The 23044-nt window shown below is 39.5% G+C and overlaps 1 protein-coding gene across 2 annotated transcripts in view; it reads left to right on the top strand.

Annotated features, from left to right (window-relative positions):
- Positions 1 to 1313: 1313 nt before the first annotated feature.
- The window catches only part of LOC122646633 (factor of DNA methylation 1-like), a 40617-nt gene continuing 18886 nt past the window's right edge, over positions 1314 to 23044 (top strand). Inside the window, exons 1-7 of one of the 2 annotated variants that reach the window (XM_043840222.1) lie at positions 1314 to 1369; positions 14897 to 15806; positions 15904 to 16085; positions 16916 to 17005; positions 17116 to 17403; positions 18525 to 18737; positions 18942 to 19179. In XM_043840222.1, the coding sequence (XP_043696157.1) occupies positions 14903 to 15806; positions 15904 to 16085; positions 16916 to 17005; positions 17116 to 17403; positions 18525 to 18737; positions 18942 to 19169 (1905 nt within the window). In that variant the 5' untranslated portion in view covers positions 1314 to 1369; positions 14897 to 14902 and the 3' untranslated portion in view covers positions 19170 to 19179. Of the gene's footprint in view, positions 1370 to 14872; positions 15807 to 15903; positions 16086 to 16915; positions 17006 to 17115; positions 17404 to 18524; positions 18738 to 18941; positions 19180 to 23044 lie in introns of those variants that run through there. The other variant, XM_043840223.1, reaches the window with a different exon arrangement.

Genomic DNA, 23044 nt, shown 5'->3' with positions numbered 1-23044 from the left:
TACTCTCCAACAGTACTATCAGATGCAATGATGCATCATTCCAAGTCAAATTGAAGATCTCTGCAGTCTTTCAATGGCAAGATGAGAGCATCTCAAAAGAGGTGTCATTGGCTATTGGCAGTCGGCAGGATGTTGTTAGCACAGTTTAATGGAGATTTGGTGCCAACATCAAATTGAGACTTCGATTCGGTAATTGGGTGTTGTTAGCACAGTTTAATGGAGATTTGGTGATGGCATCACATTGAAGCATCGGCGGTGCGTTAATGGAGGGTTGTAAACATTTTACCATATATGTCTTTCTTCTTGGCATTGCACTCTTTCCATTTTTAAAAAGCCCTTGAATTACCAAGGCACTGGTAGAACCCACTCTTTGATTCAATTCATTTTGTGACATCATCAATTCACGTTGTCGATGCTGAATTTAGTGGAAACAGTCTCTTTTCGGTTAGCATCTTTGTCCCTCTTAGTTAGGCATCTCGCAAAACACCAAAATCTTCTAATTTTTTCTTTTCTTTCCTTCTATGGTTCTATCCATCTCTAGACAACTAAACACAGCCTGAGATTATAAGCCAAGCCACGATGAGACTATAAGCGAAGCCAGAGAGCCGTACTCGGGTTGGGACAATTTTTTTGCCCTTTAAGGCACGGGGTTGTGACTTGTGACTAGGGCTGTAAACGGATCGGATTCGGCTCTGATAGTGCTATATCCTCATCCGCATCCAATTAGCTATCAGATGGATTCGGATAGTGCTAAATGGATACAGACACGGATACGGATCGGATATTTTATCCGTTTACATGTAAACATAGCTTTTCGGATAGCTGAAGCCTATCCGTATCCGCATCCGTTTAGCTTTTGGACGGATTTGAATAGTGCTAAACGGATACGGCAACGGATTTCGACTATTCATTTACACCCCTACTTGTGACACATTGTAAATAGTAAGTATTGAAAATTTGCTTTATTAAGGTGGAAAACAAAATCCAATGCATTATTGGAATGACAGAAATACCCTGACCAAGTTGCTTCGTCTTTATCCAGAAATTCCACACAACGAGATCTGCGCTTCCTAGATGACCGCGAAGAGCATGGGTCAGGAGCTGTCGACTGTCAGGTTGATATCCAACATGGCAACGTAGCGCTTGAAACTCTTCTTTATCATCACGAAGGTCCTAAAATTCCGATCGAACGGTCCATATATCTCTAGCATCTCCTACATGGCTTTATATACGTGCCAAATCACCGTTCACGTGTTGATTAGAGTTCGACACTTCCACTTGGACTTCCAGCATTGCGCCGTCGCACTGGCACACTCATCGCTGGCTCAGTCGCTCTTTGCTGCCTTCGCAGGAGAAATCACCGGCCATCGCGTGTTTCTCTTTCTCTCTTTCACTTCCTTTGAGTTCTGATTTCCTAACTTTCTTCTTCTTTCGCCGATCGCGTCGTTAATCAGAGTCGCCGTTTGTGGGAGTTGCTGGAGGTGAGCCTCTTTCTCCCTTTCTCTCTCTTACTGAAATGGAAGATTGTCTTGTGCAGGTTATTACGGGTGAACATTGAGCTTCAGGGTTCTTATTTTTGTGAAATGTTCACTCTGCAGCACTATTATATATCTTCCTGTGCTTAGCCTGGGTTTCTCCTAATCCCTTCCTTTCCTTAAGGTTTCTCAATTCCTTTTAAAGTGTTCTTCTCTGATTTTGTCGTTTTGAGAGAGAGAGAGGACGCATGGTACAAACAGGGTCCTCATCTCTGCTCGTTTTGATGTCCTCGTCCTTATGATTTTGCGGGTTTGATCCAACCTTCATGTTGGGGACTTTATTTTTTCTTCCCCACAAAGACAAGATTATGGTTTCGTTTTCTTCTTTATTTCATTCTAACCGGTTATCAACCACCCTTGGTATCTTAGAACGAATGGCAGAGGACGTCATAATGTATGCAGCCTACCCCGCTTCAGGGAGAGTCTGTTTCCCTTGAATTTAAACTCAAAAATTCACAAATCTGCCCCTTTTTTTTAATAAAAAACTAAGTACTTGGGATTTCCTACCTTTCCTTCCCCAATTCAATGATATACAGGGATCGGTGGATTTCAGATTTAGAAAATTTTCATTAATATGAAACCTCAACTCAATGGCTAAACCTTTATCCTTCTAATAAATTGACATGTTAATGAAATATGGTGGCTAAAGGATACGTTGATAGTTTTTTCATTTGGTGTAGATTTATTTCCTATATATATTGGTGTAGATTTCTTTCCTGTATATATCCTTCGAGTTTGTAATTATAAGCAAATAGTTGATTATTAATGTTGTAAGTTTTTGAGGATCTTGCATTGCTAAGTTGCTCCTCCTAATTCTTCTTGACATCAGTTTGTTGATGCTGCGACTTTTTTGTGGAATTTTCATTTTCCTGTATATATTTTTTTGTTTATGGGATACTATACAAAAAATGGTTAGACAAAGAGATGAACTTTGGAAGTACATGTCTATTGCATTTTGATATAATGCCCGTATGTTTGCTCTCTAATTTTTAAATAGGAAGCGTTTTAAACACATGTTGTATTTTACCTGTGTCCTTTTTCACACAAAATGTTTAAAAGTAGTACTTGAAGTCCAGGGCTATTTTATACCCGTACGTATCTGGGCCCTTCTTTTGCCGTATCAGTATTGACTATGTGATTAGATCCCCTTTTATTTCAGAAAATTACATGGATGGATTCCGATACATTCTGTACTAAAGACTACTCCAGCACAATCGGTGTAATTGCCGTATGGTAGTGCCAATTGGTTAATCTGATGGTTGGATATATAGAGAATACTTTGGATCCGTCACGTGTGGAATATGGATACCCATATCAACCTTATGGCCCACCAAGTGTGAGGCTATTCCTATCGTTAATTTTCAAGACATAATTTTGACTAGATAAGCTACCTTGGTCTCCAAAATTATGACATACACATTAAATTTGAGACCCTCTAATTGCCACATGTCAGTTGTGTCAGATTTGGTTCCGATCTTCTATATGAATACTGGCAAGCATTTGGACGGTCAAGATGCACTAAAATCATGCTCTTTTGTAAGTCTAAATCTTGGAAAATGTACATGATTCCTGAGAGCTTTACTGTCTTGCCCTGGTCATCTATTCAGTCATCCTCCACTCTAGTTGGACCGCTAGTCTGTTACTCTGCTCTTGTTAGTGCTAAGCTGAAGCTGCTTGGTATCTTTCTGCAAAACTGCACATCTGACAGCTCACTTAGCTCTTCTTCACAGTTCTCTGCTGTATGATCTTTCTTTCATTTCTTCGTGCATACATGTTAATATTTCTCCATATATATTAAATTCTTTCTTCATCAAGCCCATTTTCTGTTGCATTTTGATATTTCCATTTGGACCTAATCTTTCTCTTGAACTTCAATCTGTAATATAGGTGTTGATTTTTTTTCTTGTTTCCTCGTATGATTTTTGTTTGTACGTTTAGATTGTAAGATGCAAAATAGTTCTCTGTTTTGGGGGGTGTTTATTTTTTTTTTGATGATTTTTATTTCTATTTACTTTGGCTCCCTTAGTTGCCCTCTTAGTTTTTTGGTTCTATGTAACTGAGATAGTAAAGCAAGTAGGAACTCCGGATGCATTTCTTCTTGTTTTTCGGTTGAACAACTTCACATTCATGGCTCCGTTAAGTAAAATGGCTGAATTAAAGTACCTGCATGTGAATTAATGGAGAAAAAGAAGAAGAAGAAGAGAAACCGAGAGGGAGAAGAGGAGAAGAGAATATGTAACTTTGGGGAGTCACACGATATGCGTAACTCTCCTCTAAACCTCAAATATATATATTCACTTAAGGGCAGAACAGGAAACAAAATAAAAAATAAAAGAAATAACTTAAACACCTCAAAGTACTAAACTACCCTCCTCACAGCTCTCTCGGTATTAGCGCAAACAAGCTCATGATAACTCTCCCCCTCAAGCTGGAGCGTAGATGTCAATCATGCCCAGCTTGTTACAAATATAATCCACTCTTGCACTTCCCAAAGACTTTGTGAACACATCTGCAAGTTGTTCTCCTGTACGGACATGGCCAAGAGAAATTAAACCTTGTTGTAACTTTTCTCGAACGAAATGGCAGTCAACCTCAATGTGTTTCGTCCTTTCATGAAACACCGGATTTGAAGCAATATGGATAGCAGCTTGATTATCACACCACAGTTTCATTGGAGCACCATCAACAAAGCCAAGTTCAGTCATTAATTGTTTTACCCACATCAACTCACAGGTAACATGTGCCATAGCCCTGTACTCTGACTCTGCACTGGAGCGAGCAACAACTGTCTATTTCTTACTCTTCCAGGACACCAAATATCCACCAACAAATACACAATAACCTGTAGTGGATCGCCTATCAACCGGAGATCCAGCCCAGTCAGCATCTGAAAAACCTACTATCCATCCATGACCATGATCACTGTAGAGAAGACCACGTCCAGGAGCCTTTTTAAGATAGCGTAAGATATGCATAACAACCTCCCAATGAGACGTCCGAGGAGCAGACAAAAATTGGCTCACCACACTAAAAGGAAAAGCTATATTAGGCCTAGTCACTGTGAGATAGTTCAACTTCCCAACAAGCCTCTGATACTTCTCTGGATCACCTAAGACTTTACCATCCTCTGCAACAAGTTTTAAATTAGGATCCATAGGAGTATCTAGAGGTTTAGAACCTAGCATTCCTGTTTCTGACAGAAGATCAAGAACATATTTCTGCTGTGAGAGCGAAATCCCTTTCTTTGACTGAGCAACTTCCACACCCAAAAAATATTTCAACCTTCCCAGGTCCTTGGTCTGAAATTTCTGCTGCAAGTGTGTCTTCAAATCATCAATTCCAGAAACATCATCTCCTGTAATAACTATATCATCAACATAAACCACAAGAAACAATTTTCCAACCTCAGAACGGCGGAAAAATACAGAATGATCACTATCACACCGTGTCAGCCCAAACTCTAACACAACTTCAGTGAACCTGCCGAACCAAGCTCTAGGGGACTGTTTCAGCCCATATAGAGACTTCTTCAATTTACACACCAAGCCAGACTCCCCCTGAGCAACAAACCCAGGAGGTTGCTCCATATAAACCTCTTCATGCAAATCACCATGCAAGAATGCATTCTTGACATCAAGCTGATATAGGGGCCAATGGTAGTGGCAGCAAGAGAGATCAAAATACGAACAGAAGTAAGTTTTACCACAGGAGAAAAGTATCCAAGTAATCCACACCATATACTTGGGCATAACCCTTGGCAACGAGACGTGCTTTCAAGCGAGCCAATGACCCATCTGGGTTCGCCTTCACCACATACACCCAGCGACAACCGATAGTAGTCTTCCTTAAAGGTAAGGGAACAAGATCCCAAGTCTGATTTTCTTCCAATGCCAATAATTCCTCATCCATAGCAGCCCTCCAACCTGGACTAGACAATGCCTCTGCGACAGACTTAGGAACAGGATGGTTCTCAACAGTATGCAAACAAGAATGAAAAGTGGAAGACAAACCTTCATAGGAAACAAAGTTAGAAATGGGGTGTTGGGTACAAGCCCTAACCCCCTTACGACGAGCAATAGGAATATCAAGATCAGAAGAAGGTTCCAAAGGAGGAGGATCATTACCTATTGCAGGATCTGTTAGCAAAGGAGGAGATTGGGTGGAAGTCGATGTAGCGGGGGTCCAAGCACATACTTTCCATTGGTGACGTTGATACACACTAGGTTGAGGTGCCGGTAATGAGGCAGCCTGCGGAGCATGGTGAACAGTAGACCGAACAACAGTAACAGGAATATCATCATCCAAGTCAGACACAGTTCAAGAAGAATGAACAAACGGTGTAGACTCAGAGAAAGAAACATCAGCGGTAACAAAATATTTTCGCAAGTCAAAAGAATAACAACAATAACCCTTTTGAGTGCGAGAATAACCAACAAACATGCACTTGAGAGCTTGGGATCCAACTTGGAACCACCAGGGTGATGATCATGAATAAAGCAAACACTACTAAACACACGAAGTGGCAAAGCAAACAGTGGTGCAGAAGGAAACAACAAAGAAAAGGGAATACCACCACGTAAAACTGAAGAAGGCATACGATTAATGAGATAACACGAGGTTAAAACAGCATCAGCCCAAAAGGATTTAGGTACCTTCATTTCAAACAATAAACAACGAGTAACCTCCATCAAATGTCTATTTTTCCTCTCGGCCACACCATTTTGCTGTGGGGTGTAAGCACAAGATGACTGATGAATAATACCACACTGAGTCATAAAATCAGCAAAAGGAGCAGAAAAATATTCCTTAGCATTATCACTACGAAGAACACGCAAAGGGTGTGAAAATTGATTATTTACTTCATTCACAAATGCACAGAAGATAGAAAATAACTCAGAACGCTGTTTCATTAAGTAGATCCAGGTAACCCTGGAATAATCATCAACAAAAGTTACAAAGTAACGAAAACCCAAAGTAGAAACGACAGGACATGGACCCCAAACATCTGAATGAACTAAAGAAAGTGGTTGGTCAGACCGTTTATTGACTCTGGGAGGATAACTCGCACGGTGGAGTTTCCCAAACTGACATGACTCACAATTAAAACTAGAAATTGACCGAAAACGTCCATCAAGAAGCTTCAAACTCTCCAACGAAGGATGACCCAAACGACAATGAATCTAGTGGGGTGACGCCATACCGGTACATGCCATAGATGAAGTGTCCTCAAGTATGTAAAGTCCCCCCGATGCACAACCTCTACCAATCATCCTCTTCGACGAAAGATTCTGAAATACACAAGAGTCAGAAGAAAAGGTTACAGAACAGTTATGGGTTTTAATAAACTGACTAACAGATAAAAGGTTAAAAGGAAAATCAGGTACATAAAGAACGGAAGACAAAGAAAGAGAAGGCGTAATATGGGTAGTACCAGTACCAGTCACTTTAGCCAAGGAACCATTAGCTAAAGTGACACTTGAAGAGGATTTCTGAAAAGAAGAAAGTATACCTGAAACGCCAGTCATGTGCTCGGAGGCCCCTGAATCAATAATCCAGGGACGGGAAGAGACAGTCGAAAGGCATGTAGTGGCATTACCTGTCTGAACAAAGGTCGCAGTTGGAGGCTGGGCTGACTGAGAAATCTGAAACTGTGTATAGCGGGCATATTCATCATCAGACATCTTCACAGTCTTACCTTCAGGCTGTGGAGATACAGGAGAATCAGCTGTAGTAGAGTTGGCAAACTGTTGCTGATTTGGTTTGCCATGAAGTTTCCAATAGAAACGTTGGATATGTCCCGGAAGACCACAATGATGGCAAGTGCGCACTGAACCACCAGAAACATCAGAATTACCTTGAGTACTCAAGGTAGGTGCCTTATTAGAAGAACCAGCCCCACCACCACGACCACGGCCACCACCACCACCATCACCACCACCAGAATTGACATTACCACCACTACCAGCCCCACTGTTGGGCCCACGGTTGGATGGGAAAGAAGCCAGGGCTGAAGTATCACCATCAGTAGTATTCTCCCTAGAAACACGAAGAACCCTGGAAAAAGTTTCAGACAAAGTGGCTACCTTGTCACCACCAAAAATTTGGGAACGAACAGAGTCAAATTCCTTCCCAAGGCCTCCCAAAAAATCCATAACAGCAAGTTGTTCCCGCTGGTTCTGCATCTGTTCCACATTGGAAGTGATAGGAAGTAAGGAATTGAGCTCTTCATACATTCTCTTAAAATCAGCAAAATATTGGGTCAAAGTACGACCCTTTCAATCAACCATGTAGAACTCTTAGGACAAGTTATAGATGCGGGAAAGATTGTTTTGTCCAGAATACAAAACATTAAGATAGTCCCACAACTCTTTCACTGTATCAATGTGTGTTACCAAATCCACAATTTGGTGATACATGGAATTCAACATCTGTCCCAAGATACGAGCATCAATTGTATCCCACGAAGGGTCATTCTCAGGCTTAGTGTTGACGAGGTGTTGGTGCTGATCACGGCCAGTCAACACTAGCCTAACAATTTTCTTCCACTGCAAAAAATTTGTAATCCCTTCCAACTTCTTCTCGGTAATACGATTTGAAGAGGAAGAAAAAATTTCTGTTGTTACTGACTTTGAACCTTCAGCAGATTTTAATTCATCGCCCATTATGTACTTGATGAAGTGAAGGATAAATAGAATGAAAAATACTGGAAGCAGGGACAGAAATTGACAAAGGTGAAAAACCCTGATAGAAGTCGATAGAGGCAGCAATGGCAGCAATCGATCCCCTCAAATAAAATCCTGATAAAGGTCAAAAGATGCAGCAAAGGTAGCAATTGATCCCCTCAAATAATACCCTGACACAAAATTGATACAGATAGTAGAGGTAGCAATCGATTCTTTCAACCAAAACCCTGACAAAACCTTCACTTCATCGAAAAAACTCCTTCAAATATTCCTCAAACTAAAAGAGAGACCTAGTTCTTAATTTATATCATGAACTAGTCTCTAACCATCCCAAAAACAATCCCAAAATACAGCATAGGGTGTTGCACCCCTTCAAGCAGAAAATAGAAGAAACCGCAGGGTCTTCAAATCTTCAAAAAAATTTTAAATCTTCAATTGAGTGCTGCAGATAAGGGAAGCAGTGATCTACGAAATCTGTAGCAGTTCTTACAGCTCTGATACCATGTGAATTAATGGAGAAAAAGAAGAAGAAGAAGAGAAACCGAGAGGGAGAAGAGGAGAAGAGAATATGTAACTTTGGGGAGTCACATGATATGTGTAACTCTCCTCTAAACCTCAAATATATATATATTCACTTAAGGGCAGAACAGGAAACAAAATAAAAAATAAAAGAAATAACTTAAACACCTCAAAGTACTAAACTACCGTCCTCACACCTCTCTCGGTATTAGCTCTTTGCGCTAATACCAAGCTCATGATAACACTGCAGAAGTATAAATTCTAGCTTGTAGTGGCCTCGTGAAATGTAGAGTCCAAATGTGTGCAAACTATTTGATGATAGAGCTGACAGAATTTTGTTGTGACGTTGTTGTTGACATATGGGTGTCTAACTATTCTACCTTAGGTTTTGGTGACAAAACTCACAATGCGATGATCGTCCATGGGATTACTAATATGTGTGTGAATGTGAAAGGATTTATACAATCCCAAGTATACAAGTGGATTGTCATGTATCAAAGAAGGGTTCAATTGATTAATTGCAAGCCATTCCATTAGTAATGAGCAAAGTGGTATGGAAGCTTGAGGAATACAATTGGAAAACTTCATCAAGTCCCAAATCCATCAATGATCGAAGACTAGAAAACATGGGAGCATCATGGAGAATTCAAGCTCCATAGGCAGGATTTTATACTTGTAATTCTTTTCAATCTTTTATGTGTCTCTCTCTTTAAGCCTAAAATGCTCATAATTAAGTCACCTAAGTCCTAATAGAATAAACCCCCATGATAGGAGGTTGACTCTAGTGATTTAACTTGATCTGGACACAAATACCCTGTGTCATGGACGTCCGATCCGAATAGTTTGTTAAATTACACTCTCAGGTCATCTGTCTTGAGGCTGTCTGTGAGGTATTACAGATGTCTGAAGGACAGCATAGAGCTGAGAGAAGTGGATCTTAGATCTTCTTAGTCCCCAGGTCTGGGAGACATCCTCGAGAAATCATGGATGTCCGATAGATCTGATGGATGTGAGAGTTAACTCATGGACATCTGTGGAAAAGAGTCATTAATGTGACCATAGGAGTTCAACAATTCTATTTATGAATGTTGGAGCCCTACGGACGTCTGAGGTGACGCAACGGATGTCTGCAGATAGCTTGAAAAGCCAAATCGTGGTCATTTGTTGTGAGCGCTTCTTTGGTTATATAAAGGGACTTTGTGGGACCTTTTACAAGAATACAATGCCTTTACTTCTGAGCTTTAACTTGAGATATATTGTGATCCTTTGAGCTTTAAGGGTTTTAAAAGAGTGTCTTCTTAACTTTTACATCTTTCCCCTTATATTTCTCTACATTTAGAGATTGTTGTCCTTGTGCAAGGTTGATGCAGTTCAAGGAAGAAAACTGTTCACGTGAACAGTGGTACATGGTTCTTAGTCAAGCTAGCCTTTAGGCCAGCTGTATGGGACCATATGTGATTATCACATGCTTTAGTTGTGGGCCCATATGGACAGTTGGCATGGAAAATGTAAATAACAGCAAAGTAGGAGAAGAGGGGAAGAAATAGAGAAGAAGAAGAAGAAGGAGAAAAGTGAGGGAAAAGGGGCTCGTCTCTCTGAAGTGAAAGAGAGGCCAGCAATATCAATATATAAGGATAACTTTACAGGGGCAAATTGGGAACTAGAAGAGAGGAGGGAAGCCCTCTTGGGACTTAGCGCCAGGCCGCCAACAAGCTGACACTAATCCCGAGAGGCCTGCTTTCCCTTTCTACCCTCAGACATACTTCTAACACTCCCCCTCAAGCTGGAGCATATGTATCAATCATGCCCAGCTTGTTACAAATATAGTCAACCCTCCCACTTACTAGAGACTTAGTAAAAATGTCAGCAAGTTGTTCTCCAGTCTTGACATACTTTGAAGAGATGACGTCCTGTTGGAGTTTTTCTCTTACAAAGTGACAATCCACCTCAATGTGTTTGGTTCTCTCATTGAACACGGGGTTTGAGGTAATATGTATTGCTGCCTGGTTGTCACACCTCAGTTGCATTGGTGTAGAGCTCTCAAACCCAAGTTCAGTCAACAACATCTTCAACCACACTAATTCACAAGTAGCAAGAGCCATGGCTCGGTACTCTGATTCTGCACTTGATCTAGCCACTATCTCGGCAAGATCTCGGAGAGATCTTGGATCTCGGTCGAGATCTCGGTTTGACATAGGAAAATGCCCATCTAGGTCCTTTATATGAGTGCCAGATCTCGAGATCTAGCTGGAAAATCTTGGTATACAGACACCTATCTGTGCCAGGAACCAAGACAGACACTTATTTATGCCTAATATTTCATTTACCTAAGTTATTATTCATAAATAAGCAAATATCATCTATTTGAATCCAATAAAAATAGTTAAAAAATAAAATTCCAAAAGAAAAAAAATTAAAACCCTCAGTTCAAGAACAAAAACTGGATTTTTGGCGGTAGGTGCAATTTTCAATTTTCTAATGCTGGGGTTTTGTCAAATCTAAAAATTTCATAAATCTTATTATGGTCAAACATTGCTAAAAACCAAAAGTGTGGTAAAATATTCATTTGTTTTGATGTCCAAAAAACTATTTTCATTCAGAGCGATTTTGACAGCATTCGCGTGCACCGAATTAAGTTTGACTGGTACATAACTCTTTCAATATAAATCAAATGAATATTTTACCGCACTTTTGGTTTTTAGCAATGTTTTACCATAATAAGATTTATGGAATTTTTAGATTTGAGAAAACCCCAGCATTAGAAAGTTGAAAATTGCACCTACTGCCGAAAATCCAGTTTTTGTTCTTGAACAGGGGGTTTGAATTTTTTTCCTTTTGGAATTTTATTTTTTAACTATTTTTATTGGATTCAAATAGGGGGTATTTGCTTATTTATGAATAATATCTTAAGTAAATGCTTACTTAAATGATATTAGGCATAAATAAGTGTGTTTGTCCTGGTTTCTAGCATAAGTGTCTGTCCTGCTTTCCCACTAAGTGAAACTCCTATTTGGACTTTGTTTTTGCAAAATCTGATAGTGCCGTTGTGTTTAAATGGCCTAAAATAGGCTGAATACCGAGTTTCAGACCCAAACTAGGTCTAAAACCCACCGAGATGAGGCTTCGAGTTGACAAAAAAAAGTGCACCAACTCGGCGAGATCTCGACTCGACTCGGTTTTTCAAGGGTCCGAGTTGGCAACGAGACCCGAGTTTTCGAACCTTGACTTTGGAGTATGCTCTTCGCGGATGATATCGTTTTGGTGGATGATTCAAAAGTAGGGATTAACGCTAAGTTAGAGATGTGGAGGTCGACCTTGGACACAAGAGGCTTTAAGATTAGTAGATCAAAGACGGAATATATGAGGTGTAAATTTATTCACACTTTGATGAATGATGACATGGTGAAATTTGAGGAGAGAGAGATACCACCAAGTGACTATTTCAAATATCTGGGGTCTATCATACACAAAGAAGGTGACATAGATGATGATGTCTCACAAAGAGTTAAAGTGGGATGGATGAAGTGGAGGGGTGTGATTGAAGTACTGTGTGATCGAAGTACTGTATGACAGACACATTCCTGTAAAGCTTAAAGGAAACTGCTACAAGATTGTTGTCCGACCTGCTATGATGGATGGGGCAGAATGTTGGGCAATTAAAAAGTGCCATATAGCGAAGCTATGTGTTGTAGAGATAGGATGTTAAGGTGGATGTGCAGCAAAACTAGGAATAAAGTAAGGAACGAACGTATTAGAGCTGATGTGGGAGTTCCCCGATCAGCGACAAGCTCCGAGAATATCGTCTGAGGTGGTTTGGCCATGTGCAACGGAGGCCTGGGGACGCCCTAGTAAGGAGGAGTGATCTGATTCCGATCGAAGGAGCTAAAAGAGTTAGGGGCAGGCCTAAGATGACCATAGGTGAAGTTGTGAAGAATGACATGCATAGTTTGGGTCTTGTGCCAAGTATGACCTCAGATAGAGCCTATTGGAGGGCAAGGATCCACGTTATCGACACCATGTAGCTGAGATTTTTCTGGGCTATCCTCTTTCCTTTTACTTTCATTTTTCATTACTCACTTTTCTTATCCCATTTCTTCACTTTTATTCTTCATCCTCTTACTTTCCTTTCCCTTTGTGAGGACCTCAGTTTTTCTCTACTTTGTTTTGAAAAGGATCGCCGACCCCATTTGGTTGGGATAAGGCTTAGTTGTTGTTGTGGGGCCTTTTACTACAATTCAATACATTTACTTCTGATCTTTAATTTGAGATATATTATGATCCTTTGAGCTGTAAGTTTTTTAGATAGAGAGTCTTGTTATTACCTTATACATCTTCCCTTCTTAGAGGTATTATGTTGTAACTCTCTACATTTAGAGATTGTTGTCCTTATGTGTAGGGTGTGTCCTACACAAGTAGAATCACTAAGGTGATTGTTGAAGGTTCGTAGTTAGCCATTGGAAAACTACAAAGAAGGCTGGTAGTGAGCCATTTGGAATCCTACACATTGTAAGGTTTGAATTCTACTGGGTACAACAATTGAGATAGTGAAAAAAGCCTTGGAGTGTGAGTATCTACTTGAGAGTGGATGTAGACAAGGTTGCCAAACCACCATAAATCTTTGTGTGTCTCTCTCTCTCTCTATACTCTCCTCACCTTACTTGGTTCTTCAGTGTGTGGTCAAACTTGCATTAGCTTCCGCTATGAAATTGTCAGAAAAATTTTGTACCCTTTAGTCTATGCTTAAGGTTTTCAATTCACCCCTTCTATTTTGTTTCCTATTGATCCCACATGTATAATGAACTATCTTGAATTCTGTCAGATGGCTTGCCATGTGCAGCAAAGTCCAATGAATGCACTGGCTGAAAAGAGTGATATGGGTTAACAGGAGGTTTTAAGAAGCAAAAGGAAATCTGATGAAGAGCGGGGTTTCAAGTGGTGAGAAAAAATGAATATTTGAGTTAATAACTCATATGGCCTTAATTAATGTGGAACCACACAGGATTTGTACATCCCGAGTCTAAGTAGTTGGGATCAGGCTTAGAGAGTTGTTCTCTCAAGCCATCCTAATGCAAACTGCAGTGATAAAATCTTCTACTTAAGCAGCTTATTGCCTGTGACAGTGAACATTTTTCATATTTCATTCAACTGATCTCCACTGCTGTTTCTGTATCTCCTTTTAAAACTTTTCATTTTTATTTATATATCCGTCCCCTTTACCGTGACCATTTTTTGAGTTGTCATCCTAATTGCCTTCTCTAAACTATTTGGGTTCCCATCAGGATTCTTTTTCTTCCATTCTGACTTATCTAGGGCCATCTGTTTTAAAGCAATGCACTTCCGTTTCCATTTCCATTTTGCTTTCCGCCTTGTTATTCTATAAATGTTGAAACAAACTACAACAAACTGCTCTTTCCCACAAGTGTTTTACTTGATCTCATTATACATGTTCAAAACATTAGTTTAATCAACTTTTGCAATCCCCTATTTGGCTAAGTGCTAACTTTATTTCAGTGTGCTCATTCCTGAAATTTTTTTGTGTAATCTTTTCATTGGTCACTTCATCTTCTTTATCCCAATTTTGTTCATTTACTGAAGATTTTATTTTTTTGAAATTTCAGCATTTCATGCAATTGCACATGACAGATCTTGGTGCTGGCAAGAGAATTTTTTTTTTAGTTTGATAGTTATTCATTGATCACATAGCACTCTGTACATGCATATCCACCTTGGCCATTCTTCTCTATCCAATATACATATGTCCATATATTCTTTGGTCTTAGTTGTGCCCTTCTGCCTATAATTTCCAATTGGCCTTTTCTAGAGTTAGGTTTGCTATAGAAGATTGGGATTCAGTCTAGATTACCATCTCCTTATTTGTTTGGATATGTCATTTGTGTTTCCTTAGACCTTGGACTCTCCTATATGGCTGGCACCTTCAGATTAAAAGGAAAAAAGCCGTCCCTTTTTATTGTTGCCCTCCCCCACCTTCCCCTTACTAAGACAGTTAATCTGTCTGCTACTCGTGACCAATTTGTTATCTTATTTTTTTGTTTCTCTCTTTTCACCCTCATGCTGAATTGTATTGATATTCCTTTTTATTTAATTATTTCATGCAGTCCCTATTTAGTACTGGTGCCTACTACCAAGTTATAATTTGTTAGTTAAATGGACTACGATTCAGAAGAAGACTCAGATATAAGTGAATCCGAGATTGATGAGTACACAGAGAAACCATATGAACAACTAAAGATTGGAAAGCACAAGGTAAAGTATTCAGATGTTGCCTTTCGATGCCCCTTCTGTAAGGGGAAGAAGAAACAAGATTATCATTACAAGGACCTCCTCCAACATGCTTCTGGAGTAGGTAAAGGTTCATCTAACAGAAGTGCAAAGCAAAAGGCAAACCATCTCGCCTTAGCCAAATACTTGGAAATAGACCTGGCTGATGCATCAGAGCAATCACAATTGGCGGTTGTGCAGGAGCCAGATACTAAGCCCCCCGAGCAAGATGATCTGTTTGTTTGGCCTTGGAAAGGAATCATTGTTAACCTTCTCGCCAAGCTGCAGAATGGAAAAGACCCAAGTTTATATGCATCATGGTTTAAAGAAGAATTTTCTAAATATAGACCTTTAGGAGTTCATACATTATGGAAAAAAGAAGATTGTATAGGATATGCTATAGTGGATTTCAGTAAAGACTGGACTGGGTTCAAGGATGCTATAGAATTTGAGAAAGCATTTGAAGCTGATCATCATGGCAAAAAGGACTGGAATGAATGCAGAACAGACCCTAATTCAAACATTTATGGTTGGTTTGCACGTGCGGACGATTATAATTCAGAAGGCCCAGTTGGGGATTATCTCCACGAAAATGGGGACTTGAAAACCATTGCTGACATTGCACAAGAAGCAACAGAACAAACAAACAGTATCGTGGCAAACCTAACCAACAAACTTGATGTCACAAATGAAACTATTGATGAACTAGAGTACAAGTACAATGAGAAGAGTATGTCCTTGAGCTGGACAATAGAAGAGAAGGACAGGCTACATCAATCTTACAATGAAGGTCTATAACCCCCTTGGCCATCTCACTTCTCTCTGTTCTCCCCTCCCTATTATGACTAAAATGTACTTACAATGTTGCATATTTATCTCTTCATCAGAAATGAGGAGGTTGCAACGCATGTCACATGATCATTCTCTTAGGATTCTCGAGGAGAATGAAATGTTGAGATATCAGTTGGATTCTCAAAGAAGAAAACTTGAGAAGCGGTCTAAAGAACTGAACAAGCAGGAAGCCCTAAATGAACTTGAGAGGAAAAAACACGATGAGGAGATTGAGAAGGTGAGACTCCCTGGTCAAAATATCGATCATATTTGAGATCTGATAAATAATAGGGAGAGGGATGGGTATGCTAGCACCCTATCTCTCTCTCTCTCTTCCCCCCTTTGAATTGACTCCCTTACCTCTCAAAGGGAGGAAGAGAGATATAGACACATAGGGTGCTAGCATACGGTATACTGCTAGCATTCCCAACCTTTTCTCTAAATAATATTATCAACTACTGAAAAGAATTAATGGCTAAATCACTCTCCTCTTCCTTTCAGTTCATGTTATTTCTTGACACATCAGGTTGGCGACTGAAGGGAAAAAATACCCTTTTTCTCACTGATTAATGCAAATAAATTTGTTCACATCATTGTAATTTCTATGTCCCACTCTACATATATTTCTTTCCACCAATAAATGGGATCTGAGTCAATTGAATCTAGATTGGCTTGCAGTAAACAATATATCGTATGGATTAGGCAGCCCTAACATTTTTAACTATTGAAAGATCAGTTTTTTTCCCCTGTAAATTGGTGTGCCAAAATAATTCTGAATGAGACCATTAAACACAGTTCCTTTTGTTGCATTTTTAACCCATAAATAGGATAGGCTATCACCTTACATTGTTCAAATGTCAATCAGAACAATAAAAGTTCTAGTCCATCTGTTTCAGCATCCTATGTCCTCAGATCAACTAAAATTAGTGTAACCGTGTTATGAGAGGAGGTATGGCAACCAAAGCAGCAGATGACTAGTTGTGGTAAAAGTTTTCTGACATATCTTTAGCTGTAACAATGTATGAAGATGCTTGTTGGTTTGATACAAATATCTTTCTGTCCTTTTAGAATGTTTCTAGAAACAATTCACTTCACATGGCATCCATGGAGCAGAAAAAGGCTGATGAGAATGTCTTGAGGCTGATTGAAGAGCAAAAGGTATGCTGCATGTTGTAAACCTTGACCCAAAGTTATCCTTCAAAACATTAATATTATCCCTTCTTTTAGATAATTTAACTCTTCATTTGACTGGAATTACAAATGTGCAGTGGGAGAAAGAGGCAGCTTTGAGTAAGATACTTGAGCTGGAGAAGCAGTTGGATGCAAAACAGAAATTGGAGTTAGAAATTGAGGAGTTGAAAGGGAATTTAGAGGTGATGAAACATATGGTAGGTGAAGATGATACGGGTGTTCAAAAAAAGATGATTGAGATGAACGACGAATTGAATGAAAAGATAGGGGACTTGAAAGATGTGGAAGATATGCATCAAGCTCTTATAGTTAAAGAGCGGCAGAGTAATGATGAGCTACAAGATGCTCGTAAAGAATTGATTGAAGTATGATATTGTTGGTTATTATGTTTTTCTTTTTGATATTTTATGTTAACGTTTCACTATTTGCCACATAGCAGTACATGGGTTAGCCCATGCGATGGAGAACCAGGCAAGCATCTCATTCGTACAATTTTAGCCTAAAATGAGTGGACGAAGTAGCTCAATTACAAATGATGCCATTTTGTATTTTATATTGATCTCCATTTGATGGCATTTAGGTAATTTTACTAAAACTTTGAATCAGAGTTTTAGCAACTTTCGTTGCATACTTTGGATTAAAATTAGGCCATTAAGATGTATGTGGAGTCCTCCATCACATGGACTAAACCATGTACTGCCAAGTGGCAAATAGTGAAGCAGTATGCTTCACTAGACATAGGGACGCCTAGAAGGACCCTGTTGGTTATTATGTTTTACTTTTTTTCTCTAAGCATCTCAGCCTAGGTTTGTAGTGGTTCCTGTTGGATCCATATTGGATCAGAAAGAAAAGAAATGAAAAAAAAAAAAAAGCTCAACAATATTGTGATCTGATTTAACTTCAATCTGCAACCTGAACCTTGGAAATAGGTGGTCAGTCCAGTTTTTTGTAGCCAGTAGTTGGCCAACTTAACCCTAAAGGTTTAATACCACGCTACACAGCTAAGAAACAGTGTCTCAAATATAATCCATTGGTATGCCAACCTGATCCGGAAAAAGAGGGTGGGTTGGCCGGTCAGGTTAAGAATTGCCAAAGCCATCCTCTGCTTGTATATGATCTAGAACTGATTTCTATATATAGAATATCAATCTATAATAGAACCATGCAAGGGTGAAAAACAACCATTCAAGAGTTTTCCTAGACTGTGAGTTAGACCAGTGCATGATATACCAATCTTTTAGTTTTAGATAGTCAACAGCACTATATTTTGTCAAACAGTCATTATAAAAATCAATTGGTTTGATCTTGGAGACTTTTTAGGTGGGATCATTTCAATTGTGAGAACTATGTACTTTTACTCTGCAATAGATGCCATTAAATCTATAAATTATGAACCTTAATATCCTATGCAAACTTTTTGTCCCCCATAATCCAGTTGACAGTATGGCTCTGAATTATCTGATGCAATTATTTTTTGGTTCTTTAGGGTTTACAAGATATGTTAAGTGGGAAAACATTGATTGGAATCAAGAAAATGGGGGAGGTCAACCCAAAACCATTTCAAAATACATGCAAGCAAACATTTCCTTGTTCAGAAGCATTAGTTAAATCTATGGAACTTTGCAGCTTATGGCAAGAAGAAATCAGGAATTCAGGATGGTATCCATTTAAAATTGTCACTGTCAACGGTAAAGAAAAAGTATGTACCAATCTCCATCATTTTCTTCTTCACTTCTAGAATTAACTTCCTATGCAATCATCATGTATTCATGACTTCATGTTTGGAAACTTAGAACTTATTTCTTTTAACCTCACGTAAATTATTGGGAATCATTTTGTTTGGTGTAGAGTTTACAGAAAACATTGGGAGATTAAAACATGAAATTTCTGTCTCATGCTTCAGGACACAGTAGATGAAGACGACGAAAAGTTAAAAAATCTAAGGGAAGAGTGGGGTGATGAGGTTCATAATGCTGTTATTACGGCCTTGCTGGAGATCAATGAGCACAATCCCAGTGGAAGGTATCCTATACCCGAGCTTTGGAACTTTAAAGAAGGAAGAAAAGCCACATTAAAGGAGGTTGTCAGTTATATATTGAAGCACTTAAGGGTATTGAAGCGCAAAAGATGAGCAGGCAAAGGTTAGCACTTAAAATCTTGTACTTTATATGTACTCCTAACAATGCTTTATGGTTTCTTTAGAGTTGTACTTGGTGTGAATTCTATCCATTAGCTGTTGTCATCTTGATGTAGAAGCCAAGTTGTTTGGCAAGAAATACTCTAGGAACAGTCAGGGGAGAAGGACTGGTTCACTTCACCAATCGGTGGACCAGTCCCTTGGGTCATAGAGCCAACCAAGTTTAAGTTGGGCCAGCCCAACTGGGCTGGGAGTTGCTGGTTCTCTCAAACCCAGATCGTGGGGGTAAAAGTGTCAACTCTTTGACACAATATTGATTTATGTGCTGGCTGATTTCTTTCTTTGTGGGGGCCATCTGAAGATCCCAGTTATCACTTGGATTTTATTTTATTTCTTAAGTGCTGGCTGATTTCTTTCTTTGTGGGGACCATATAAGATCCCAGCTATCACTTGGATTTTATTTTATTTCTTTCCTAGATTAGTTACTATCTTATTTTGCAAGTAATTTCTTAATTTGTAAGTTTCTATTTTCTTGAGGTGCAAGTCATGCCCTCTTTATATTGTAAAGGCTGTTCTCAGCCTCCCGACGATTTTATGAATGAAGAATATTTGCTAGCTGCAAAAATATGGTTCCTTATCAAGTGTTCATGACTTGAAGGGCTGTTAGGAGCCTGGCTGGGAGAGCTATCCCCCTTTCTCTTTTCTCCTTCCTTTTTCCCCTATTCCTGCTCGATTTCCTCTTATTGCTGCTTTCATCTGAAGCTTATACAAGTGCTGTGAAGACCTCTTGAAGCCTGAGTCAAGCAACAATCAGGTTCCAGAGCTGCTGCTGCTGTGTCCACTTGATTGAGGGCCTTTGTGCTGCTCTTGCGAGTTGAAGGTTGCTCCCATAACTGAACCCCCATATCTCCATATCCTTCCATCAAACCCTGCTGGGTTTTGACCATCATTCCACTTCACCTTCCACCTCCCTCGATCCCCTTTTACCCCCTTTCCATTGGCTGGTATAACAAAACTCTTAACCCCATAATTTCTGGTTCAACCCCTAATCTGAGTTGCTGGTTATTCCAGGGTTATTTGGGACTAGTTCTACCCTGAATTGGTTCTACATTACATCTCAGCCTTGTTCTATTACTAGTACAACCATATGCATTTGTATTCATTCCTATAGCTTTAGCAGATGGAAATATGCATAGGACCCAAATAAGTAAGTGCGGAGAACCATAATTTTTGAAAAGTGGACAGGACTGGGCAATCAAACAATGTTAAACCATTGCCACTCCCTAATGGATGTAGTTTTTGTGGTTTCAATAAAAATGGCACAGCTAAACCATGTTTAAGCAGACCAAGCCCCATCTGGTTTGATGTCTGGTAAGGGTTCTAAAACTCTGAGTGGAACTGCATCCAAACAAAGGAAGGTCCCTAACACCACAAAAAATTGTCTACTCTATTTGAACTTCAGCTTGTCAATGTACACCAGTATATCTAACCTAAACGGAGCCACAATGATCAAGTTGTAAAAACTGAGCTAATCAGCATGCATGCTGTTAGAATTTAGGCATTTCTGTTTCTGTCGGACAAGTTATTATAGAATGCATTTTGATCTATGTTGGTAGCCCATTGTCATGGTCGGCATACTGATGTGGATTGGGAGGTACATTTTGAGGTATGACTTGGTTTCTGAATGGCCCCTAGAGCATTTCTTTTGTTTGAACACAGTTGTTCATACTGCTTGCCTTCTATATTTGATTCATTTTTGTGCTCTCCTGAGCACTACGAAGACCAGATCATATCTGAAAACCTTGACAGAAGAGCACTACTAAGAAGACCAGATCATATCTAAAGTGCACCTTGATGGAATAGTTCAATTCTTACTCTCAGCTTACTGCTTCATCACTTCCTCGATGAGAGTTTTTTTCTGCATCCAGCCAGGAGAAAGTGGTTAACCTTTTCAGCAAATGAGTGAAATTGGGTCGACCTCCCATCTCTAGTAGTCTCCGCTGTCCCCATACCATTTCGAAGAAAGAGTGAGTCCCCTACCCCAATAACACCTGCTATTGGATAATCAACCTCTCTTGCCACGGCTGTAAGAACAGAAGAACCACAGCGTCCAACCCCTTTTGATCGGAAAGAAGCTGCAAATGCTATCAGTGGTTCTTCCTTCCCATCTATAAAAGTTGCTTGTCCATCTCTAATAGGACTGGACTAACTTCGGGCAGATCGGAGTCTCATTTCAATGAGTTTTGGCCCACCCACCTCTAAGAGAAGGAAGAAGTTTCCAGCTATAGTCACTGCCATGCTCCCCGGCCATCTTGGGGCAAGATCAGTAACAGGCTCAGAATGCTCCCATAATCAAAGAGGGAGGGTTTTGGTATTAATATTATAGTAAGTACGTACGCCCATAAACAAACCATTACCAACTCATACGACACTGATCCAAAAAATAAATACTAAATGATGGCAATTGAAATCAAAGACTTTTGAAGATAGCATTGAGACTTTCTCAATAAAGGGTCACCTTCCGAACTAGAGACCGAGATCCATAACCACCAACGGCAGATGCCAATGCAAATCCATAACCGGTGAATAAATGGACCCACGGTTGAAGCACCCATTGGGAACCTAATGACCTATCTAACACTGAGCTAATAGGAAAATGTTGACCGCTTTCTCAATTTGAGAGAAATACAGGGAATGAGGTGAGTTGAGCATTGATTAGTGCTTGTTTGCGAAGTGCCCTGACTACGGGAAGTGAAGGTGGAATGATCTTGGGAAGCATTGGAAAAATTTCCAGTCTTAATCTTCAACTATATCTTACGCATCCCAAAATTTCAGTTGGTTGTTGGTTCCCTAGGGCTAAAAGTTTGGGCTTAGAGTCCTTGATCCTGGTTTGAGGATACACGGTTCCAACATGCCTTTAGTTGTATAAGCTATGAGGATAGGGGATTCCCCCCTTCTCTCTCATTTTTTGTAGGCATTATAAAATAAGATGTTAATGCAGTCCCGACCGAAATTTGGGCCAGGTTTTAGTATAGGTTTGGGTTGGATCTTAATTTTGGGGTTTTATTGTTATAATGGGCTGAAAGATAAAGCCCAAAAGTAGAGTTTTAAGGGGGCGCACAAAATTATTATTTTATTAGTGGGTTCCATGTTGGTGTCGTTGGATAAGGATTTATCTTATCCTAAGTTAAGTCTTTGAGTTAGTTTAGGAAATTTAGAGTCCTTAGCTGTCTAGTTAGAAAAGTCTTAATAGTTGAGTCAATGTAGGAGATTTTATTTCAGTTTCTATAAATAAGCAATGTAATGTCTCTTCTTTTTCTCCCATGGCAAGGGACTTTTTCTCTCCTTTTTATTTCTTCTCCCCCACAGTTCTCTCATTATTTCTTTCTTGTCTTGTCTCTCTTTCTTGATTTGCTTTAAATTTCAGATCCACTTTTTAGGGAAGCTTATCTCTTTCTCTTTCACACAATATTACCTCTCTCCATACCATCGATCATCCATTCTCTCCTCTATTCCACCTCATCAAATTCAAAGATTAGAGTATTTATAATTGATTTAAATTCTGGAAATTAGTTATTAAGATCTTGTAGTTACCATGTTAAATTCTGACCGTTAGATCTGAGATCAGATCTGGCCTATATCTAGCTGTCAGCTCGGGATTGGAGCCATTACTTGCAGGCCAATTAGAGCCATCAGATTTGATATATCCTGCATCAGTTTGGTATCAAAGCCGAACCTGAAGCTTTCATCATGGAGGTTGATTAATATATCTATGACATTACTTTCGATGAAAGATGATATTCGTACACTCAAAGAGAGTATGAAGAGGCCGTTTATATTTGAATATCCACGACCAAGAACCGTAATTG

Source organism: Telopea speciosissima, chromosome 11 (assembly GCF_018873765.1).
Source record: "Telopea speciosissima isolate NSW1024214 ecotype Mountain lineage chromosome 11, Tspe_v1, whole genome shotgun sequence".
Classification (NCBI taxonomy): Eukaryota; Viridiplantae; Streptophyta; class Magnoliopsida; order Proteales; family Proteaceae; genus Telopea; species Telopea speciosissima.
Note: the sequence above shows the minus strand (reverse complement) of the source record. Positions and strands in the feature narration are given on the sequence as shown.